The sequence below is a fragment of the Protopterus annectens genome, chromosome 4.part0, assembly GCF_019279795.1.
Source record: "Protopterus annectens isolate FY-2018-M chromosome 4.part0, PAN1.0, whole genome shotgun sequence".
In the NCBI taxonomy this organism is placed as follows: Eukaryota; Metazoa; Chordata; order Ceratodontiformes; family Protopteridae; genus Protopterus; species Protopterus annectens.
The window spans coordinates 278,488,646-278,511,214 of NC_056733.1; the positions used below are offsets into that span (position 1 = coordinate 278,488,646).

At 42.1% G+C, this 22,569-nt stretch overlaps 1 protein-coding gene across 4 annotated transcripts in view; it reads left to right on the top strand.

The window, feature by feature from the left end:
• The window catches only part of MED13L (mediator complex subunit 13L), a 3,068,540-nt gene that overhangs the window by 1,471,565 nt on the left and 1,574,406 nt on the right, over window positions 1-22,569 (top strand). For all 4 annotated transcript variants that reach the window (XM_044068259.1, XM_044068260.1, XM_044068261.1 and 1 more), the window contains exon 7: window positions 14,178-14,366. In XM_044068259.1, coding sequence (XP_043924194.1) covers window positions 14,178-14,366 — 189 coding nt within the window. The remainder of the gene's footprint in view (window positions 1-14,177; window positions 14,367-22,569) is intronic.

The window sequence follows — 22,569 nt, forward strand, 5'->3', positions numbered from 1 at the left end:
CTGTTTGACCGGACAGGCATTGACTTTATGCGGTTACTAATTAAAGACAATGCTTGAACAATGTGCAGTTTGAAAGATGAAATTGTGACATTACAAAGAGAAATAACTGCTGATAGCCTCTTTGAGACAAACAAAGGGATTTATTCCACCATCTTCCCGAGGGTTGAGCAGCACGAAAATAACATTAAAAAGAAAAAAGAGAAGAAGCTGAAAAGAGACCAGGAGGAATACAAGCAGAAGAGGGCGTTCCCGATTCCAGGTGCAGGTGGTCGACCAAGAGTTTCATTCGTAGAAACAGGTGAAGAAGTTGTGGAAATTTTGCCAGAAGATGAGGTTGATGAACCGGAGGTGTTTGGTGAGCAAGGGACTGGTTTAGAGCAGGATTTTCGACCATTGCCAAGAAGGGCTGCACGGCTGAAAAGCAAGTATGGTTCCTGGACACCCAGAAACAACAACAAAAAACAGTATTGGAGAGACTATCGTGTGCAACAAGGGGGTCAAAACAGAAGGAAGGGGAGACCACCACCACCACCACAACCATTCTGCCAACGCTAAGACCATCTCAGTTTGTTGTTAATGACAACTTGAAGTATTTTTCTAACTGTTTTAGTACTGAAGTGATGCATAAGACTGTTGGTGATAAATGTGTGAGGAAAATCGATTATACAAGAATCCACAGTAAAATAAATGAATGGTCATCTGTGTTTGGTGGAAATGACAGCACTGAGTGTTATACTGACTTTCCTTGTACTATGCTGTTTCAAGAGAATGTTGCTGATACCTGGGACATTGGAAATGGACTGAATACTATAAATGAAAGTTTTAGCAATAAGGCCTCATTGTTACAGTATGCTGTAGAATGTAATGATTTATCTAATGAAGCATGTCTTAAGGAACTGTATAATGAATTTTGATGTAAATATCGAAAAGCATTGTGTTGAGATTACACATGAGACATGCTGTGATGAATCTTTGGGGAACAAACAAAATCTAGATGCATTGAACGCAACTAATGAAGGAAATGATATATTTTTACAGCACGATTTTGAGTTTAACAATGTCCCTGCTGAAGCTATGTATAATAATAATAGTAATAATACAGGGGACAGTAATGACAACAATGAAAATGGAAATGTTTGTATTCTGGAATATAAGGGCCTTAAGATTTGTAATTACAGTGGAATCATTTTAAATAATAGCCATGAAGAACTATTTGTAAAAGGGTTTAGTTTTATCCCTAAAAAACAGAATTATATGGTTAACACCATTTTAGATTTAAAAATGTTTGCAAGGGCCATAAATTTAAAGTTGGTAATGCAGAATGGGAAGGAGAGTGATGCAACTAGAGTATCCTTAAAAAGAAAAAGTACTTATAATCCCCCCCCCCATTACCACCGGTGGCCCTTTTCTAAAGATTGAATGAAATAGAGTACAGGAATTTAATAGGGAATAAAACTAGACGGATTAACCAGAATTTAACGAACAACAGGCATTAACAGAGTTAATGAGGAACCAAGAAGTAAGAATCATGAAGCCCAATAAGGGGGGAGGGGTAGTTGTAATGGAACATTATGACTACACCACTAGAATGATGAAATATTTGATTGACAGTTCCTACTTTAGTGCAGCATCACTGAATGAGGTTAACATCTTTAATGCTAGATTAGACATGATTTTGGAAGAACTTTTCCAGGAATATACCTTTAGTGAAGATGAGGTGAGATACTTAAAGGTGAACAATCCTGTAACCCCAGTCTTCTTTGGGATTCCCAAAATTCATAAATCATTAGGGGATCCACCAATGAGACCCATAGTGGCAGGAGGTGGGAGTAAAACAGAACCTCTAGCAAAAATGCTAGATTTCCATTTAAAAGGATTTTTTGAGGATAAAAAACATGTCTTGAAGGGCTCTTGGTATTTATTACAGTATATGGCAAGGAATGAGTTCAAGGAAGAAGTTATTTTCTTGATTATTGATATTAAGGACCTTTTTCTTTGTATCCCACATGAAGGAATGGAATATTTTCAGGAAGCACTAAGGGAAGGAACCAGATTTTCAAGGGATACAGTGTATGTCTTAGCTACCCTCATGGAATTGGTTCTGAAAAAGAATTTTGTGTGGTTTCAGGGGGAATATTTCAAGCAAACCTGAGGTGTGGCAATGGGTGCAGCAGTAGTCCCTATATTTGCTAATATTGTTCTTTGGTATTGGGAAACCAAATTTGTGTTAAATTCAACGTTTAGGAAAAATATCTTTAGATATTATAGATTTTTGGATGATATTTTAATATTATGGGAAGGTGGGTTTGATGAGGCAGATGATTTTTTGAACTATATCAATGCCACTACTGATTTTTTGAATTTTACTAGTAAAATTGAGAAAGAAGCAGTTAATTATCTGGACATCCACCTATATAAAAATAGAAGGGATGGATGTTATGAATCCTGTATATATATAGGAAGCCCACCCATTCGAATAGTTATCTGCACTTTGAGAGTGACCACCCCTTTTGGCAAAAAAGAAATTTGGTAAAGGGCCAAATGATGAGAATATCAAGACTAACGACAGATGACAACAGGTTTAAAGATCAAATGGTAGAGTTAAAGACTATGCTGGCAATAAGGGGTTACCCAACTAGTGTCCTAGAGGGACAGGAGAGTTATGTAACAAGCAGGAGAGAAGATTTTTAGCCCCCATTATTGATAAAAACCTGAGAGTTTGTTGAATGTTAAGAAGACAGAAGAGGCAACTACTTGCTGTGTGCTAACATATAATGAGGATAGTGTAGAGGTCCGTAAAATGGTGGAAAAGAACTGGAATTGTGTTTTTGAGGCATATGGATTAACTGAAAAACTGGGTAATAAACCAAAAATAGTTTTCAGAAGAGGACCCAACATTAAGAACTTATTTGAAAGGAAGAAAGACAAAGATAGGATTCCATTAGGTAATATGAGGAAGTGCAATGGCTGTACAGAATGTAGGTATATCTATGAATGTAGGAATATAGTGATAGAGGGTCACAATAGAATAATTTCAGTGACAGGGGATTATAATTGTAATACAAAAGGAGTTGTCTATGTGGCCTTGTGCCAGTCATGCTGTGCATATTATATAGGAAAAACAGAAAAGAAGTTAAAAAAGCGAATTTACCAACACATGTATGCAATTAGGAGACAAGATAAAACAAATGCCTTATTTAGACATAGCATAAATTGTAAGGATTTTAAAAAATTCCTCTTCTGTGTATTGGAAAAGGTAGGTAGACAGGAGAGGGGGGGTAATTGGCCCTGTTTTTTAGAATACAGGGAAACACACTGGCAGGTGTTGTTGAATGTTACAGTTTTTCCTGGTATTAATGACAGGATTTCTCTTCATTTAAAGGCAGATGAGATTAGATGAAAATGGTTTAAGTGGTTGAACATAGAAGCAATTAAGTTAGTATAAATATATATATATTTTTTAACAGATTAAATGTTTATTGTATATGTGTTTTTATAGGAGAATTATTTATGTATTATACATAGCAATATATTTTTAAAGAACATATTAATGTGTTTTTAACTTGAGAGCACATTTAACTAATTAATTCATTTAAGTTAATTGATTGTGATTAAGCAATTGAATTGTATATAAAAAAGGGGGAAGTGTGTAAGGTTTTGTATCTGATGAAGTTCCGTTTGTACTGAGTGTGAATAAAGGGGAACGGAAGCGCTTATAACCTTACTCTGCCTGGTGTCTGGTTCTTTTCATGGAGACGCTTTTTTGTTGGAGCTATAACCTTGTATATTTATAGATTTAATTGCTTCCCATTAAGGGGGCACCTGACATCTGGGGCAAGAAAAACTGATGTAATGGTGTCGGCTGCATGTTTTATACCCCTGACGTCATGGAAGAAGGGACAGCAACCAACGCAGGACCCAGGACTTTGTTAATCAGGCCAACTGAGGGCTACTGCAAGCAAATAACCCAAAAGTGATTACTGCAACAGTGGATACACTCGAACATCTACATTTATGGCAAATGTACACAACTGTACTTTGTCGACTCTGCTGATTAGCAGTCTAAGTTTGGGAGATTGTTTTTCTAGCAAAGTTAACTTTGATAGCTGTTTATGTTCCCTCAGCTCAAAATGTTCAAGCAGATGCTTTGAGCAGGTCCATGACAGAAGCCCACAAATGGATGATCCACAGGAATATGTTTCTGGACATTCTTCACAAGTGGGGTACACCTCAAGTAAATCTCTCTGCCTTCCCTATGAACAGTCAACTTCCAAAGTTCTGTGCCAGAGTCCCACACCCTCTGGTTTGGAAGGTGGATGCCCAATCATTCTCATGGAAGGGGATGTTTCTCTATGCATTTCTCCCTTACCCCTAATTCTGAAAGTCCTGCTAAAGAAACAGAAGGACAAACCAAAGATCTTGTTGGTGTGACCCCCTTTTGGCCAAGACAGCATTGGTTCTCTCTTCTTTTACACTTAGTCAAGGGGAGTCATCACAATTACCTCATAGGGTGGAACTATTCACACAAGGCAAGGGATCTCTTATTCACCCACATTTTGCAACACTGAACCTGACTTTGTGGGTGATAGGCTTCTGCTTCCTTTCAGGCACATTTTATCTGAGGATGTGCTTCTAGTCCTGCAGACCTAATACAAGGAGATCTTACTTGTCCAAATGGAAGACATTCTCCATTTCCTGTCTTAATAAGAGACTAGATCCATTTTCTGTGGATATTCCCCTAGTCTTTTCTTGCTTGTGTGAGCTGCTCAAGGCTGGACTGGCTTATTGTTCAGTTAAAGCCCATTTGTCAGCCATTTCTGCATGTCTTCCTTTATTTCCCCCCTTAGCTTTTAGACTAGAGGTTAATCTTTTCTTAAAAAGCATCATTCACATCAGACCTCCAAGGAAACATTTTCCTCGTCCCTGGGACCTAAATTTTGTTTCGGAAAAACTGACCCAGACTCCCTTTGAGCCTGCTGCCTCAGCTTCCCTAAAATTCTGCACTTGGAAAACTGTTTTATTGGTAGCCATTACTTCTGCTAGGCATATTTCAGAACTCCCAAGCTTTAATGGCTTCGCACCCCTTTCTGATTTTTCACAAGGATAGAGTGTCCCTTCGTACCACCCCTTCCTTCATGCCTAAAGTACCAGTCTATTTACTTACCACCTTTTTCCCTTCTCCTCAAAGCTCCAGTGAAAGGGTGTTGCACATCTTGGATGTACACAAACAGCTTTGATATTTGGATAAGACCAAATCCATTAGAAATTCTGAGCAGTTGTTTGTTTCTTTTCACCGCAGGGCGCTAGAAAAACCCATCTCTAAACATACTATTTCATCTTGAATCTCTAGGGCAATCTCTTTTTGCTGTGTCTCTCAGGGGAAAACTCTTTCTTCCTCTGTTAAGGTCCACTCCACTACAGCGGTAACTTCCTCTGGAGCCTTCTTTAAAGGTCTGGACACTGTTTCTCTCCTGTTAGCAGCTACTTTGTCCTCTGTCCATACATTTACAAAACACTGCAAGTTAGATTCTATCTCCAGATCCAGAGCAGAATTTGCCAGAGCAATTCTGCATGGCTTTATGGAGACTTCTTATGCTCATACCACCCTTACCCACTCATGAGCTTTGGTATTCTCCCTCATGTTATGAATATTGCAACATGGGAATAGAATGACATGGAATGGTTGTGTAAACTCTTACCATAAACATAGATATCCTTCTCTTCCATGTTGCAGTATTCTATCCCACTCCCTTCCCCCTTGGTTCATGCTCTTCTTTGGATATTAACCTAATTGCCTCTTATCCTTGGATTGGTATTCTAACTGGGGGTATTCTAAATGGGGCATTTAGTTCTTACGATGGTACATGCAAATGTCACTTCTATGGCCAATGTTGGCTGTTCTGTGTGCAGCATCGCATGTACCTACTAGTAGCTTAAGTTTTTGGTATACTGGTGAGATGTTTGGGTCACCTAGGCTGGGAACTCCCTCATGTTATGAATAATGCAGCATGGGAATAGAAGGACATCTATGATAACATTTTACACAGCTATTCTTTCTAAATGTGTGCATCTGTATGTCACCTTTATGCCTTTTGCCTTGGGCAGGGGATGTACGCGTGACATACGGAACCTGTAAATACTAAATGCTGTAGTATATTAGCTAGACATTCGGCTGTCCTTGTCAGGCGATCCCTTCAGATGTTGCAGTATTCTTGGTGTGGGATTTTCCACCTCAGGAGATCCATATGTCAGCTCCTATAGAAAAGTTTCAGTATGGCTGTTGTATTTGCATGGGACGTCACATGTAGGGCCATAAACCAGGGACCTAAAGTGTGACGTCTGCATGCACAGATCTCAGAGCTTTTCAGCTGGAGATGACTGACACATTGTGTGCTTCGCTCCTTCACTGCAAGACGTCTAAAAGCTAAGTACCCTATTGGGTTTTCTTTAATTTCTAGCTAAAGCTTAGTTTGTTGTAGCTATCATTAGACGATGTCAGCAAAAAACGGCAAATGCCAATGTGGGTGCCAGATAGCCCATAAAGACACGACCACTGCGTTTTTTTGCTTAGGCCAGGAGCACAATCCCAACGCTTGCTCTATCTGCCAATCTTTCATTCCTTAGACCCTGCGCTGCCATCTGGCTGCTCTAAATCTCTACCTGGAAAACCAGCGACTTAAAAAATTAGGCCTTAGGATGGATCCCATCTCGGAGGCATCAACTGAACCTCCGCGAAAGAAGGCCAAGTTTCCTAGGCCCTCTTCTGCTGTTGCTCCACTATCGGATACCCCACCAGCTACTGATTTAGGAGTTGAGGGATGTCCGATGGACCCGGCAACTTCTACGGCGAACCTGGAGGAAGCCGCTTCATAGTTGACAACTGACACGTCCCCGGAGCCAACCCAGACATCGGCTACCGCCAAGGTCGAGCGGGAACCAGACAAAACCGGGCCTCCGGCTGAGATCCCTCCACCAGATACTGCTACCGTTAGACAGGCATCTGACTCCAGGCCTACTCCTAAGTCTACCTCAGTCAAAAAGAAACAAAAAACTAAACATCTGGCTACACCCGCAGAAGGCCTGCCTGATTGGCAGTCCTTCACCTCTTCCTTAATACAGCCCTTTTTGGCCCTTAAGCCTACAGCCTGTTCTCAAGCAGCCCTTCGTCTGCTTACCCCTAGGCCTGCCTCTGCCTCTTCTGTTCCACCACTTACCTCACAAGAGGGAAGAAGAGCAAGAGAACTATTATTCCTCTCCTGAGGAATCCATTTCTTGCATCTCCCAAACTGCCCCCCCACAAGAGTATTATTCACCAAATGGTGAATCTGTTGAGGGAGACTCCCCCCCCAAGGATATCATCTTTGGTGAAACCATCACCAGAATGAAAGAGTAATTTAAATGGGACACCTCACAATTGTTTGACACTGAAAAGAGGTACTTTGAGCTTTTACAAGTGGAATCTCCCTCCCCTTCTGCCATTCCTGCCTATTTAGATGCCTTTGCCTCCGCATCAAAGACACCAGATTCTCAGCCACCTGCCCCTAAGAGGCCAGACCACTTCTAGAAGTTGTTGATGACCAAAAATTCTTGGTCAAGCCTCCCTTGGTAGCTCCTGCTGTGATTGCCATCTCACCAGATAAACAGTCCAGACTCATTCCGTCTGCCTCTCTCTCTCTTACCTACGGACAAAGACAGCAAAACAATGGATAGAATTGGAAAGAAGGTCTACACCTCTTCCACGTTGGCTTTTAGAGCCATCAGCTATCAAACCCATATGACCAGATATGCTGTGGACCTGGTCTCACAAGCCACTACTCTGCTGGCTGCTACTCCTGACTGTTCCACAAAAGCTGACATCTCTTTCAAACTATCTCTGGCTGCCCAAGTAGATAGACACTCAGTTAGATGCAGCTTTGATGCTGCGGAGGCCTCTGCTCGCTCTGCAGCATCTGCCTCTGTTCTGAGGAGATACTCCTGGCTTCAGCAACACTTACCTGAAGACTTCAAGTCTAAAATCTTGGATGCCCCCTGGACCCTAATTTCCTGTTTGGCAAACAATCAGCAGACCTGTTCAAAAATCTGTAGGAAAAAAGCAAGGAATTGCAAGACATCAGGCATCTCTTGGTGTCCCCATCTCCCAAATATGACAGGAATTACCCTGCCAAGGCCACATTTGTCGGAAGAAACCCACTCTCTGCTGGACCTACCTCTTCCAGACAAAGAAGAGGAACCATAAGATAAACCCCTACCAGGCCAGCTGCCTCTCGGCCTACCTCTAGGCAGCCCTTTCAAGACAGAGGAGGCCCCAACAATGCGTGACTGCCTTGCCCTCCTTCCCCTTTCCGCCCGGCTCTTCCACTGCTTCCCCTTTTGGAAAATCATTACCACAGACAAATGGGTTCTGGCTATTATCCAAAAAGGATACTTCCTCTCCTGGAAGGCAAGGCCACCCTTAAGGGGTGTCCGCTTTCTCCCAAAAATCAAAGACACCTCTTCCCACAGGTCCTGACAGACCTTCTGAACTTGGGCACCATAGAACCTTTCCCCCCAGGACAGGAAGAAAATAGCTTCTATTCAAGACTGTCCCTGGTCCCCAAAAAAGATGGACCATGGAGACCCATTCTAGACCTTTTCTTCTTAAACCTATTATTAAAAGTCCCCACCTTCAGAATGGTAACCCTTCAAAGTTTACCCCCTCTCATACCTTTCAAGGCTTTCATGGCCACACTCGACCTGAAAGAAACCTATTTGCACTTACCAATTGCCCTCCCACAGAAATTTTTTACGTTTCTCTGGACCCTCCTCTCATTTCCACTTTACTGCTTTGCCCTTTGGATTGTCCACTGCCCCCCCAGTGTGTTCACAAAATGTCTGGCGCTGGCCATCGCCTATTGCAGAACACAGGGGATTCAGATTTATCCCTACCTTGATGACATCCTGATCCTAGCAGACTGCAGAGAAACCCTATTAATCTATCTAGAGTTCACCACGTCCCTACTACAAAGTCTGGGGTTCACCCTCAACCTCCCAAAATCATCCTTGACACCAGAACAAGACACCATATTTCTGGGTTATAGGATCAAAATGGACATAATGAAAGCCTTACTTCCCCAGGACAAGGTCAGCTCCCTGACCTCCCATTTCAAAGCCCTGCTGCAGACCCAAATAATAACTGCAAGGCAATTCCTAAGGACCCTGAGCCTAATGGCAGCCACCATCTTCATGCTTCCACTAGCCAAAATGCACATGCGAAAGCTACATTGTTGTTGTTGTTTGTCTTTTCGGCTTTTCACGGTTAGGGGTCGCCACAGCGAAACTCCAGTCCGCTAATGATTGGCAGTCGATTTTTATGGTGCCGAGTTGCCAGCCCGATGCCCAACCTTCAGCGAAGGCACACCCATTCATGCATGTCTTTCGGAGGCCACTCGACTGCGGGGATGACATGCAGACTCCACACAGAAGGCAGTCCAGCCAAGAATCGAACAAGAGAACCTGTTGCTGTGAGGTAACAATGCTACCGCTGTACCACCATGGATCTTATGCGAAAGCTACAGTGGTATCTAAAAAATGTTTGGTCTCAACACCGACATCCTCTAGAGCAAGAAATCACTCTCCTGCTCTGCCTAAAGGCAGAAGTAATTTGGTGGATTCAGCAAGCCCAGCTCAACCCAGGCCTTCCTATGCAGCCTCCTCTCCCAACCCAGGTTATGCATACAGATGCTTCAAACTCAGGATGGGGAACCACAGTGGCATCCTGCAGGGTCCAAGCAAAGTGGCACCCTTCCTTAAGGAACAAAACACATCAATGTGAGGGAAATGACAACAGTCCCTCAAGCACTGAAAACCTTCAGTTCTCTCCTTCTAAGCAGGACATCCTTTCCACAGCACGAAAAGATGTTGGACAGGAATGTCTTCCTAGACATTGTCCACCAGTAGGGCACTTGTCAAGTAGACTTGTTTGCCTCCCCCCAGAACAGACAACTACAGACCTTCTGCTCCAAGACTTACTCCCCTCTAGCTTGGAGAGTAGACGCTTTTAGCATTTTTTAGAAGGGAAGGTTTCTATATGCCTTTCCTCCTTTCCCACTAATTCAGAAAGTCCTCCTGAAAATCAGGAGAGACAAACCAAAAATCTTATTGGTGACGCCCTAATGGCCAAGGCAGCACTGGTTCCCCCTACTTCTCAATCTAGCCAAGGGCAGTCACCACAAGTTCCCGCACAAGGTGGACCTTCTGACACAACAAAAGGGAACCCTCATCCACCCACACTTGCATATGTTGTCACTGACACTGTGGGTGATAAACTTCTAATTTCCTTCAGGCACCACAACTCAGAGGATGTGCTTTCAGTCCTGAGGGAGGCCAGGAAACCTACTACAAGAAAATCATACTTAGCTAAATGGGAAATTTTTCAAAATGGTGGCTGGACAAGGGCACGGATCCATGCATCGCAGATCCCCCCCAGTTCTTGCATGTGTGTGTCAGCTAATAAAGGGCAGACTCTCTTTCTCTTCAGTGAAAGTTCACCTTTCAGCAATCTTAGCCTGCCTTCCACTAGACCCTCCCCTACTAGCCAGGCTCGATGTGAAGCTATTCTTAAAAGGGGTCTTACACATTAGACCTCCAAGAAAGCCCATCCCACCACCCTGGGACCTTAAGTTCATTCTGGAAAAACTAACCCAATCTCCATTTGAACCTGCTAGTGCCACTACTCTGCAAATGTGCACATAGAAGACAGTACTGCTAGTGGCAATAACTTCAGCCAGAAGGTTGTTTAAATTACAGGCCCTAATGGGCTGCCCTCCATACACTACCTTCCACAAGGACACGGTAACACTAAGAACTAACCTTTCATTCATGCCAAAGGTGGTCAATGATCAGTCTTTAAACCAATCTATTCATCTTCCCACCTTCTACCCCTCTCCTACCAATGAGGGTGAGAGAATACTCCACTCCCTGGATGTACACAGACAGCTAAGATTTTGCTTAGACAAAACAAAATCCATTAGAAAATCCAGTCAACTCTTTGTTTCCTTCCACCCCAGGGCCCTGGGCAAGGCAGTCTCCAAACAAGCCATCGCTTGTGAGATTAGGAAAGTTGTTTGCCTCTGTTACTCACACCATGGCAAAAAGCTCCCACAGGGAGTCAAAACTCACTCCACCAGGTTAGTGGCAACCTCCAAAGCCTTTTTTAAAAGGCCTGGACACTGCTTCCATACTGGAAGCAGCTACATGGTCCACCGTTCACACTTTCACCAAACACTACAAGTTAGACAATGTCTCCAGAGTATGGGCAGGATTTGCCAGGGCAATCGTGCAGGGCTTTGTGGAATCAGCCTCTTCTCCCTCCACCCTTCCTTCCAGCTAAGCTGTGGTACTCTCCCACACCAAGAATACTGCAACATAGGAATAGAAGGACATAGAATAGTTGTATAACATCTTACCATAACCATAGATGTCCTTCTCTTCCATGTTGCAGTATTCCTTCCCAACCACCAAAACCCCCTTATCCTTTTCTCTCTCTCAGTCACTCATATCCTCAGGTGTCTTAGGCTCTACACCCTGTCCTGTGACCTATGTAACCACATAATGGCTCCTTGACCCTATGACTGACATCACTGGCTACTCCCCTGCTGGGCCTTCAAGTTCAGAGGTCTGTACGTGCAGACGTCACATTTAAGGTCCACGGTTTATGGCCCTACATGTGACATCCCATGCAACTACAACAGCCAAGCTGAAGCTTTTGTATAGGAGCCGACGTACGGGTCGCCTGAGGTGGAAAATCCCACACCAAGAATACTGCAACATGGAAGAGTAAGATTTTACACAACTATTCTTTATGAGTACTGCAACAGTGAAGAGAAGGACATCTACCATTATAGTAAGATTTTACATAACTGTACTTTGTCAGATGTTAAACACCATTTTACAGAATAACTTTTCTCTGGATATCTGTTTTAATTCCAAGGGCTGTGACTTCAGTCTTCAGAACTGCACACGTGAATGTGGAGAGTGCTTACTTTGAAAACTTGCAGTAATTCATTATTCCGTGGTACAGAGATCTCAGTTCAGTGGCAAGGGTATGGGGGTAAAGTGGGCAGAACTCCCGTTTAGAACCTCTAATGGCATAACAGCACATTTATTCACTGTTTTTGTTAGAATCCAAAGTGTTTGGATTTGCAGTATCAAGTCTAATACTTCAGTAGGGAGACCTTCTCTGCATATTGTAGGGTTAGTATCAGGACTTGCACAATAAGTTTAGGGAGTGAATTGTCTGAAGGCTTGAAGGTGACCAGTGGAGTTCTGCAGGGATCTATGCTGGACCTCTGCTGTTCAGCATATACTTCTCAGTTTTCCAGATATCAAATGAGGATCTGTGATTAACAAGGTTCATGAATGATTGTAAGCTGGGAGATGTCAAGTCTTTTATGATACACAAGCACTCCAGCAGAGCTTATGCTTGTCAGTAGCTAGTGTACTAAAGATAAGCTCATCATGCGAAAAAGTTCAACATTGTAGTATTTGGTAAGCACCCCCTAGCTCCAACTTATGGCATAGATAACACTCCACTTCAAAATGAAAAGTTGTGAGAGACCTGGGTACTTGGGTGAACAGCTTCCTTATGTTTGAGTATCATTTTGCAACAGTGGTTAGGAAATCTTTTTACCTTGCACAGCTCATAGCAAAAATTATGTCTTCCATCTCAAAAGGCATTCTCACTTCCTTGACCTGTACACTGATTAGACACACCATTGAGTACAACACCTCCTTTTGGAGGTGCCTTGCTAAGCATATCAAGCAGTTGGAAAGACCCCAGAGGTTGTACCTAAAGCAATCAGGGGGTTTAAAAGATGTGAACCTCCTATAAAGACTAGAGGCTTTATCCGTATACTCAGTTTCATATAGACAGCTTAGGGGATGATCTGTGCTTTGATTTTAGGGCTGTACCAGATCCAGTAGTCCAAAAACTCTCGTACCTCAAGAAGTCAAGTAGTCCAGCCAACATTTGGGCCAGAGATCTAAAGCTACTCCAACAAATAAATAAGACAAGGAGGGATAGATTTGCCATGCAGCTTCTACCTCTTCTTTGGAACAAACTCTATCTCTCCAAGTTAAGTAGTATGAGAGACTGTCTTCCTTTAAAAATGAGCTGGACAACTGAATGGGTATTTATAAATTTACCCTTGGCATGAATGGCATGGTCCTCCTCCTTGAAAAGAGAAGAATGGGCAAGGCAGAGGTAACCTTGTAGCTCTGCTCTCTTGCATCTCTTATGATGCTAAGAAGACAACTTTTAAAGCACCTCATTACCACAATCAACAGAACATGCTGGAGGGACAGGTTCATAACCCAGAGACTGCCCATGCTGTGGAGTAGACTTCCCATACATGTCAAACAGAGCACCTCACTGTCCCTCTTCAAGTGAAATCCTGATGAGTGGAAGGGAAATAGAAAATTCACCCCGAGGATAACTCCAGTGGCTCTACTCGACAGAGGCACTGGGAACTAAGTTCGGACGGCATGATGCCAGGGTAATCCTATGTGCTAGGCCTGTAAAGGCTCCAGAGCCATTAGCCTAGTACACACCTATGAACCTGTCTAACATATGAAAAGTGCTTAGAAAATTTTATTAAGCATTTCTCAGCACTATTTGCACTAGAGCATAATAGTGACAAGTGTCAAGACACCACAACACAGCAGCAAGAAGCTAAAACAGCTTTAAAATCTGTTATAGACACTTTGCTGTCACACACTCAAAAGCACTGTGCTTCTGACCACTGTGTTTGTGGCCAGGGTATGTGTTTTGCGTCTTGTTAAAGATAGAATACACTTTGTACATGGAGCAAATAAAACTCCATGCACTTTAAAGAAGTATGATGGACCCTTTAAAGAATTATGATGAGGTCTCTCCAAACATAATTACTTATTATATTGCACTTGACATGGGTATTAAGATTCACCTCTCAAGCTTGATGAATTTATTGATATTCATGTCTAGAACACATAACACTTTGTGGTTATGATCAGTCTTAAGTCCTTTATATTTTATCTTGTTGCATGGTAACTGTTGATTTGTATTTGTTGTTATGCTTCACATGAAGCACAAGCATGTTTGCAGTTTCTGTAATATCAGTGGTTGATTAGGAAGGAATTTTTTCTTCTCCCCATTTTTACAGGTGGTGTACGAATGATTTACCCTGCTTCCTTCATTTTGATACCAGAAAGTGACATCCCACAACTGATGAACACTGCTGCTGTTGGAGGTCAAGGAGGCACATCGCATCAAGGGTTTAGCATAGGGAAAGATACTGCTAGCTGCACAATGCCTCTTACACCACCCACATCTCCTGAGCAGGGCGTCATGGGTAAGTTGCCCTAAATTTTATATATTGTATGTCTGCATATTACAGCAGTTAAAGAAAAAAACACTGTTCAGGTAATCAGTCTTTAATGAACACTATTATATTTAAAACTTCATACATTGCTGACATTTATCAGTATTATTTCTGAAAGTGGGTAACTATATTATAATTAGAATTAGAATGTGGGCAGTCTGTCCTGTGCTTTCCATATGTCAGTGATGGAAGCATTTAATGCAAAGAAGCCATTTTTACATCTTACCAGTTTTTAATTAATATGTAAGTGTTCTGTTTTAGCTTTATTATTTTTTTTTCTCACATCTGCACATGTGTATTTTGTATTTCTAGTAGTGTATGCTTTAAAGCAGCTGTAAGTTGGCAGGTCTTCTATTGCAGCAGTTGTCATTCTGTGTGACATTGGTGAGCGGCTGCAGGATTCTGGAGTTTAGAAAAGGACTCTGATCATTGAAGGGCTTACTGTTTGGGGAGTATAGGATATGTGAACATTGTACTTTTCTTGGAGGAGTGTTTGGAAAATGACTGCTGTATGGAATGGAGTTGTGAACAAAGAGTTTTGAAATTCTGAGGAAATTAGTTGCAGGTGCTCTGATATTAAACCACTGTGAAAAAAGTTAGTTATGTTGCAAAGAGATGTTGGTTAGAACGGCATAGAAGCTCTGGTCCTACAAAAGACAGGTCAGCCTGTGGGTCTATAGCATTTTCAGATGCTCAGGAGATAGATGGGAAAAGAGCTGTTAACAGTTACATATGAATATGATGAATTTCATAAGTATGTCTGAGGTAAATTAACATAATCACAGACAGCTGTATTATTTGCATAATACTGCATTTACCAATGAAAAAACAAAAAGTAAAAGAATTTTCAGTGGTATATTGATACTGACATAGAGAATAATCAGCAGAATGTTTCTGCTGGAATATTGTGTTTGGCAAGAAACTTTGCATTTGCTTGTACTGGTTACAACCTCAGACTTTCAGTTTGCAAAAATCTTTGAAAACTGTACCCAATTGGGCAAACATTTTGTATTACGAGGGGTTTCATTGTCTTTTTGCCGTTGAATGATTCCCAGAGAAAGAGCAAAAATGATTAGTAATGAAAGAAATTTAGCCTTGTGTTTCATTTATGGAAGACCTGTTCGATTACTGTTGCAGTATTATTCTTGACATACTGGAATGTGCTCAGCTGACCTGGCTCCCAGTGCTCTGCAGATGTTTTAACACAGATTGGCCCCTTTTTATTGTATGGCATGTGCGTGCATCCCAGGTAGAAGAAGCAGTCAGATTGTACTATTTCTTTTTTTTTTCTGCTGGAATATTGCATTTAGCAAGAAAGCTTGCATTTGCTTATTCTGTTTTCAACCTTAGAGCTTCAGTTTGCAGAAATCTTTGAACACTAAGTTCTCAAATGGGGAAACGTTTTGTGTTGTTAAGAGTTCCCTTCATTTTTTTTTGTTGATAAATGATTCCCAGGGAATTTCTTTTTTTCTGTTTCCTGAGGAATGCCTTATGAAGGCCTGAAAAGCAGAGGAATTTTTACCAAGAAAACTATGAGATAGGAATATAGACACAAAAGATAGTTGAAGGTTAGAAGCCCCAGAAGAATGGTGTACCATTAAAACAAAAGACTACTTTCCTTTCATAATTTACCTAAGAATGTCTGATCTGGGAAACCACCTGGGCTCAGTGTCTGTTTTCCTGTCAGCCTTTGGCCAACCAATTTGGAGGGGAATATGTCAGCAGCTTGGAGCACATTTCCCATGCCACTTCCTACATCATAAATACGTCAGACATGCAGTCCACTTTCACCAGAGTGACTGACTGTTACATTTACATAGAATTAGTGGCGCCAACCTGTAAAAAGGAGTTGCCTTTTCCAGCTGTTACAGTATACAGTACCTGTTCTTGGAACAGATCAGTGAGTCATGGTTAATCCTGTTGGAAGGCCCAAGTGGTCAAATCAATGGCCAGTGTTGCTCCATAATCCTGGGAACTCAGATATGCAAACATTGTATGCCTACTGTGGCACAGGCTCTACAGACCGCAGTAACTCTGATGCCTGGAATCTTTCTCAGCAAGACCATGCTCTGCAAAATTTTCAGACATTAGCTGAAGGGCTCTTTGCAGTGTGACAAAACTTGTAGCAGGCCTATGCCTCATTCTCCTTCTCAGGCAGCCAGCCTGAAAAAAGAAAGAGGGGTCCATAACTTTCAAGAGAATCGGATTCCTCCTCAGAAGAAAAGGAAGACTTAACATACACATCCCTGACATCATCTCCTGTAAGAAAATTATACTCAGGTTCTCCAACTGAGGATATTTAATTTCAGAAACCTTCAGTTTTATATGGGAACAGTTTAGATGATAGTCTGAGGAAATGTCCCAAGGCATAGAAGAGGTACAATGGACTTGCTTAGCACAGATGATCTGAATTGTTCTGCTTTACCCCCAATGCTTGAGGCCTTCAAGACACTTTTGCAGAGGCTACATTGGCACTAGACCTCCCCCAAGAAACCAGGTCTGGGTCTGGCTCTGGTTCTTTTAATGCTTCCGGAGGCTCTGAGTTAGCTCCGGGGTTCCAATACCCTCCAAAATTATAGGGAATGTAAGATACTGGGTAAGTTTTTTGTGGAAAAAGTCTAGGCATGTGCTACTTTCAAGGCTGTCATTTGCTAAAACTGCTTTGAAGTGTCATGGAGCAAGATCGTAAAGCAATTTGTATTATGGATCAAGATCATAAACCAAGTGGAAAGACTAGATTCAAAGGATGAGAAACCTGAAGGTTCAAATTTCCAAGTTTGTCAGTACAGTACAGAAGGTGGGCAGATAGGTTATAAAATGAAAGTGCACCACCATCAGTGCATCATCAAGGATAGCAGCAATGTGGTCAGTCTTTAGAAAAATTAAATCCTTATAGGAAGATGACAAGGGACTGTTTCCTAATGTTCCCACAGACAGGAACTTTCTGATTGGTTTTCCCACTCAGGAAGTATTCAGAAAGCTGAAAGAAAAAAATGATGGAGACTGCCAATGGCCCACCTACCACCATCAGACGGGGGGGCAGGGCAAGAATTTATTTGTTTCTGGCAGCTTTAATCTCCCCATACATCCAGTGTATTTTTCAGTAGTGGAAGAAAACCCATGCAGACATGAAAAGTACATGCCAAACTCCATATAGGTAGTGACCAGAGGTTAGGACTGAACCATTGAACATGGGGCTATAAAGGAAGAAGTTTTACCACTAAGCCACTGTGTTGCTGTAATTCCTCACCATTTTTGCCAGCTAGGATAGCGGTTCAGGCACAGTTGGTGGTTCCCTGTTCCAAAGCAGAACACAAAGTCCTTTATATATGAGCTTCCTGCTGATCCTTGACGTAGAAGGTAATCTTGTACCCTTTTTTTTTTTTTTTTTTTTTTTTTTAATCTTATTATTTTTTTAAGTATACCAGAAATACTGGTACCTGCCACTGTGGCTAAGTCATATATCTATTTATCTCTCTGTCTAGCTATCTATATATTCATATGTCTATATCTACATTATAAATACAATCCAATAATAATCCTGTGCTTACTATCATAATCAAAAGCTTCCTGTTACTCATTTTTAAGCATCATTTGTTTAGTCTCTTCCCACATATCTTTAGCTGCCTTAACACAATTTGATCCATACACCAAAATACTTTATCTTACGTCCCCATAAATATGGGTATTGCTGAACCAATTCTTGTGTGGGTACACAGTTTACTGCTATAGCTTTTGTTTTATTTTGTATCCTGAAAGACTTGAAAGTGGTCAAAATGTTCCTTAACACGGAAATATCCTTTTGTGGATCTGTCAAGTAGAAAATAATATCATCTGCAAATAAAGCTAGCTTTTCTTGATTACAATACCATTTATTTCCTTGAATTTGTAAAGCCCTTATTTTCTTTGCCAGCAGCTATAAATGTAAACCAAATAAAAGGGAAGGAGGGCACTCCTGCTTGGTTCCCCTGTTTAAACACAGCTTGTTGGAGAGGAACTTTCCCACCTTAATTCTTGCCTCCTATCCTGTTCTTCTAATTAACAATGTTATTACATCAGGGAGTGCAAATTCTACCATTGCCCTAGTCGTAGAATCCTTGATGACTCTATTGAATGTTTTCTCTGCATCAAGACCCACTTGTAATAGTGGTGTTTTTCTTAAATTCTTTTTCCCTCTGAGTCATCATTGTTCTGTTATTCTTGTCCAGTGTTTGTTTCCCTTACCCAAAACCACATTAATCCATAGCTGTCAACTGTGGCAACACATTTGCCATTCTCTTAAATAGTATAAATGTAAATACTTTTGTAATCATTGTTTAAAATTGAAATGGGCCTATATGAAGCTGTATCAGAAGGGTGTTTACCCTGTTTGGGTAATACAGCCACGACAGATTTCTTTCAAGATGCTGGTACTCTCCCTGATTTTTTTAAACACTGTTAAACAAAACCTTCCAGATATATATCACTTCCTTCCTGCCAAACTTTCACAGAAATGCTGTCTATTCCTGGATTCTTCCTTGCTGATTGATTATATAGCTTTGTTTTTATTTTCTTTCTTCCCATCTTATCTATATTTGTCGAACCTCATAACTTCATAAATATTTTTACATCTGATGTTGTCAGTCTTCATTCATTCTTGATTGTTGGGTCTCGGTTCTGTCCTCGGAACCGGCTCGGCCGTTGTATCAAGCTCACGCCAGCCAGAAACTCTTTTGAGCTAAGGCTACCCATAGTGCCTCTCTTCCCTTCACCTCAGATCTCATTTGCTGCATAGAGTTTTAGGACGCGTCAGCTGTGCTCTCAGTTAAGTGCTACTTTTTTCATAAATGTCTAGCTCTAAACTAGTTGTTTATTTCGTTTTTCCTGGTTACTATTAATATTTTTTGTGTTTGAGTACTAATTTTCCCTTTTTTATCTTTTGGTATTTTCTCGCATTACCATCGCTTGTATAAGCCCCATCCTTCCCTCTTACCTCTGGTAATTCTTTAATACCATCATTGGTATTCCCCCTTTTGGCTATTTTCTTACCTACCATTGTTGGTACAACCTTTATTTATAACTACTTTGGTACCGATGGTGGGATCTCACCTTGGTTCTGGAACCCACCTTGTGGTCCTAGGCTCAGTCGGGGCCAATCCACCCAAAGGACCGTAACTTGGCTGCCAGCTCCAGGATACCCTTGTTTGACGCCGATTTTTTCCACAGTGCCAAATACAGTTCCGGGTGCTTTGACAGTTCCAAGTCTTCTCGGGGCTCCTTCTCTGGAGGTGGTCTCGTCGGAGTGGGGTGTGACCCCGGTTCCGAGGTTGTCTTTCCTCAGATGTTCTTTGTGTTTCACTGTTGCAGTCATTACATTTGGAAATTCTGCTGGCAGGTTGCCCTCAGTCGGCCTGATTAACAAAGTCCTGTGTCAGTTGCTGTCCCTTCTTCCATGATGTCAGGTCGTCAGGGGTATAAAACATGCAACCGACGCCATTTTCTTTAGTCTTTCTTGCCGCACGGTGCCAGAAGCAGTTTGCAAGTGCCGGTCAACCAACTCCTGAAATTTTCATTTTTGAATTTCAGAACCGAAGTCTTCAACCTAAAGCTAAGTACCCCATTGGGGGAAACGATTTCTTGCTCCTTACTGATGTCAGTAAAAGTTAGTAATTATATTACTTGTGGGAAGCACATACCTCATAAGGACTTTCATTTGTACTGTATTCTTTGCCTAGGCCCAAACCACAACGTGCCTTGCTGTCGGTTTTGTGCTAAATTTAACCAACGCACTATTAAGCGTCGGTATATTTTTCATCTAAATATTGTGGCTCAAGATTTAATTATCCAGAAATGTCGTCGGTTAGCAATCCGACTACCGGAATACACAGAAAACACAAAGAAAAAGACAGAGACAGACCGTCGAGGTCCAAAAGTGATGATGAAGCTTCTCCTAAGCCAGTCACCGGTTCGCTGGTACTCAGTGAGGCGCTTTCACAGCCCCTGATACCCGCTACTTTTGATTCGCAGGCCTCTACTGAGACCCATTCTGAGTCCGGTATGCCGCGAGACACTTTAGGTATTGAACCCATGGATACCTCTACCTTAGATGGGTCCGTAGCCGCTGAGCAGGCACCAGCTTCTGAGGGTGTTTTCAGGTCTAAAGATTTGTATATTAAACTGACGCCATCTTCAAACCTAGGCCAAAACCAACTTCTGTGTCTAAAAAAACAATGCTTGGGCCACATGCACAGGCCCCTATGCCTAAAAAACAAATGATCAAAATGGCTGAGGATTTAGTTACCTTGATCAGGGGTTCCCAACCCCCTCCTGCTAAGAGGCCTAGGCAAGGCACTGATTATGAATCTTCAGATCAGGTTTCCATTTCTTCTGATTCCTCTTCTGATCAGGAATTTTCTATTCCACCTTATGAGGACTCTGATGCAGAAGAATCCATCCCTTCTGCTTCTCCTCCTGAGGATTTCTCTTTTGGAGAAACTTTGCATACCTTAAGGGAACATTTTCACTGGGAGAGTCAGGATTTTTCAGAGTCTAAAAAGAGGCTTAGGGATTTTCTTCGTCTTCCTCAGCATAGGCCTTTGGCTATACCTCCTGTCCTAGACATTGTTGATGATGTTTTTTCAGATTCCAGCATGGCTCCTGATTCCCTGCCTCCGGCTCCTAGTAAGCCTGACAGATATTACAGGGTTCCTGACTCCCACAAATTCCTTTTTAAAAACCCTACTGCTGATCCTGAAAGCATTTCTCAGGGTCCCAAGGGTGTTAAGGCTTCTACTGCTAAAAATCCTACTTCTTGTGATAGAGACTCCAGGGCGCTGGATAGATTGGGTAAGAAGGTTTACACGTCTGCAACCTTGGCAATCAGGGCTTTAAACTGTCAAGTTCATATGCTTAAATATCAGTAACATGTCATGGGCTTACTTAAACAGAAAATGATGTTGATTTCTGATTGTGTGGAAAATAAAGAGTTACAGGATTTATTGCATTCAGCTGAATAAGTTGGAAAGCATACTTTGCAATGTGGATGTTCTTCATCTTCCCTTGCTGCAGTCCTGACAATTGGGTATAGTCCGCGTCCCAGTCGGCCCGAATACCAGAGGTCATGGCGCTTAGACTGGCGTCAAGTACGCAGGGTACTAACACGCATGAACCGTCATTCCGTCAGTCTTTTGCCGCATGGTCCGATGCAGAAGCATTTTGAGTGCAGGTTGGCGTTCTGAGATTTTCCTCAAACGGAGTTTCAGACCGAAACAGAGTTGTTTGGTTTTTCTTGCCTCAGTATTTAACCGGATGTCAGAAAAAGTGAATAACTGTATTTCTTGTGGGAAGCAGATACCGCATAGAGATTATCATACATTGTGTATACCTTGTTTAGGGCCTGAGCACGACGTTGTTGGTTGTTGTGCTAGATTTATTAAGAGGAGGCTTGATTGTGCTAGGTTAGTGTTTGGGAAGCTAATATGCCGCCGGATGCTCCGGCGCCTGCTTCTTCTAAGAAGCGCAAGGACAAAACAGTGAAGCCTAGGGTGAGGAACCGGCAGTCCCGGACGCCGGTCCTTTAGGAAGCCTCAGGGAGCCAGAGGTTTTGCCAGGAGTCTCTATGGAATCTCAGGCAGATACTTCACTGTTACACGATGTGCCCTCTCAGGAGGTAGCCCCGGCTGAGGGGCTTCCCAGGTAGCTGTTCCTCCCTCTCTTCCCAAGGTAGTTAGGGCCTCTCCTTCTGTTGCCAAAGCTTCTTTTAGAGGTAGGCCAAGTTCAGCTTCTGTCTGTGCCTAAGAAACATATGCTTAAAATGGCAGAAGATTTGATTACTCTGATTAGAGGTTCTATGCCCCCACCTGATAAGAGGCCTAGGGTGGAACAGGAGTTTGATAGTTTTGAACAATGTTCACAGGCTTCAGAGTCTTCTGTGGAAGACTTGCAAGAGTTTCCTACTTATTCTGATTCTGATGTGGATGATTCCACTCCTACAGCTTCTCCTCCTGAGGATTTTTTATTTTCAGAGACTCTTCACTCCATGAGGGAGCACTTTAAATGGGAAGGCCAAGATTACTCTGATTCCAGGAAAAGGCTTAGGGAATTTTTGTTTTTACCCCAGCATAGGCCCTTAGCTATTCCTCCTGTGTTGAATGTGGTGGAGGATGTTTTTGCAGAGGCTTCTCTGAACCCTGAC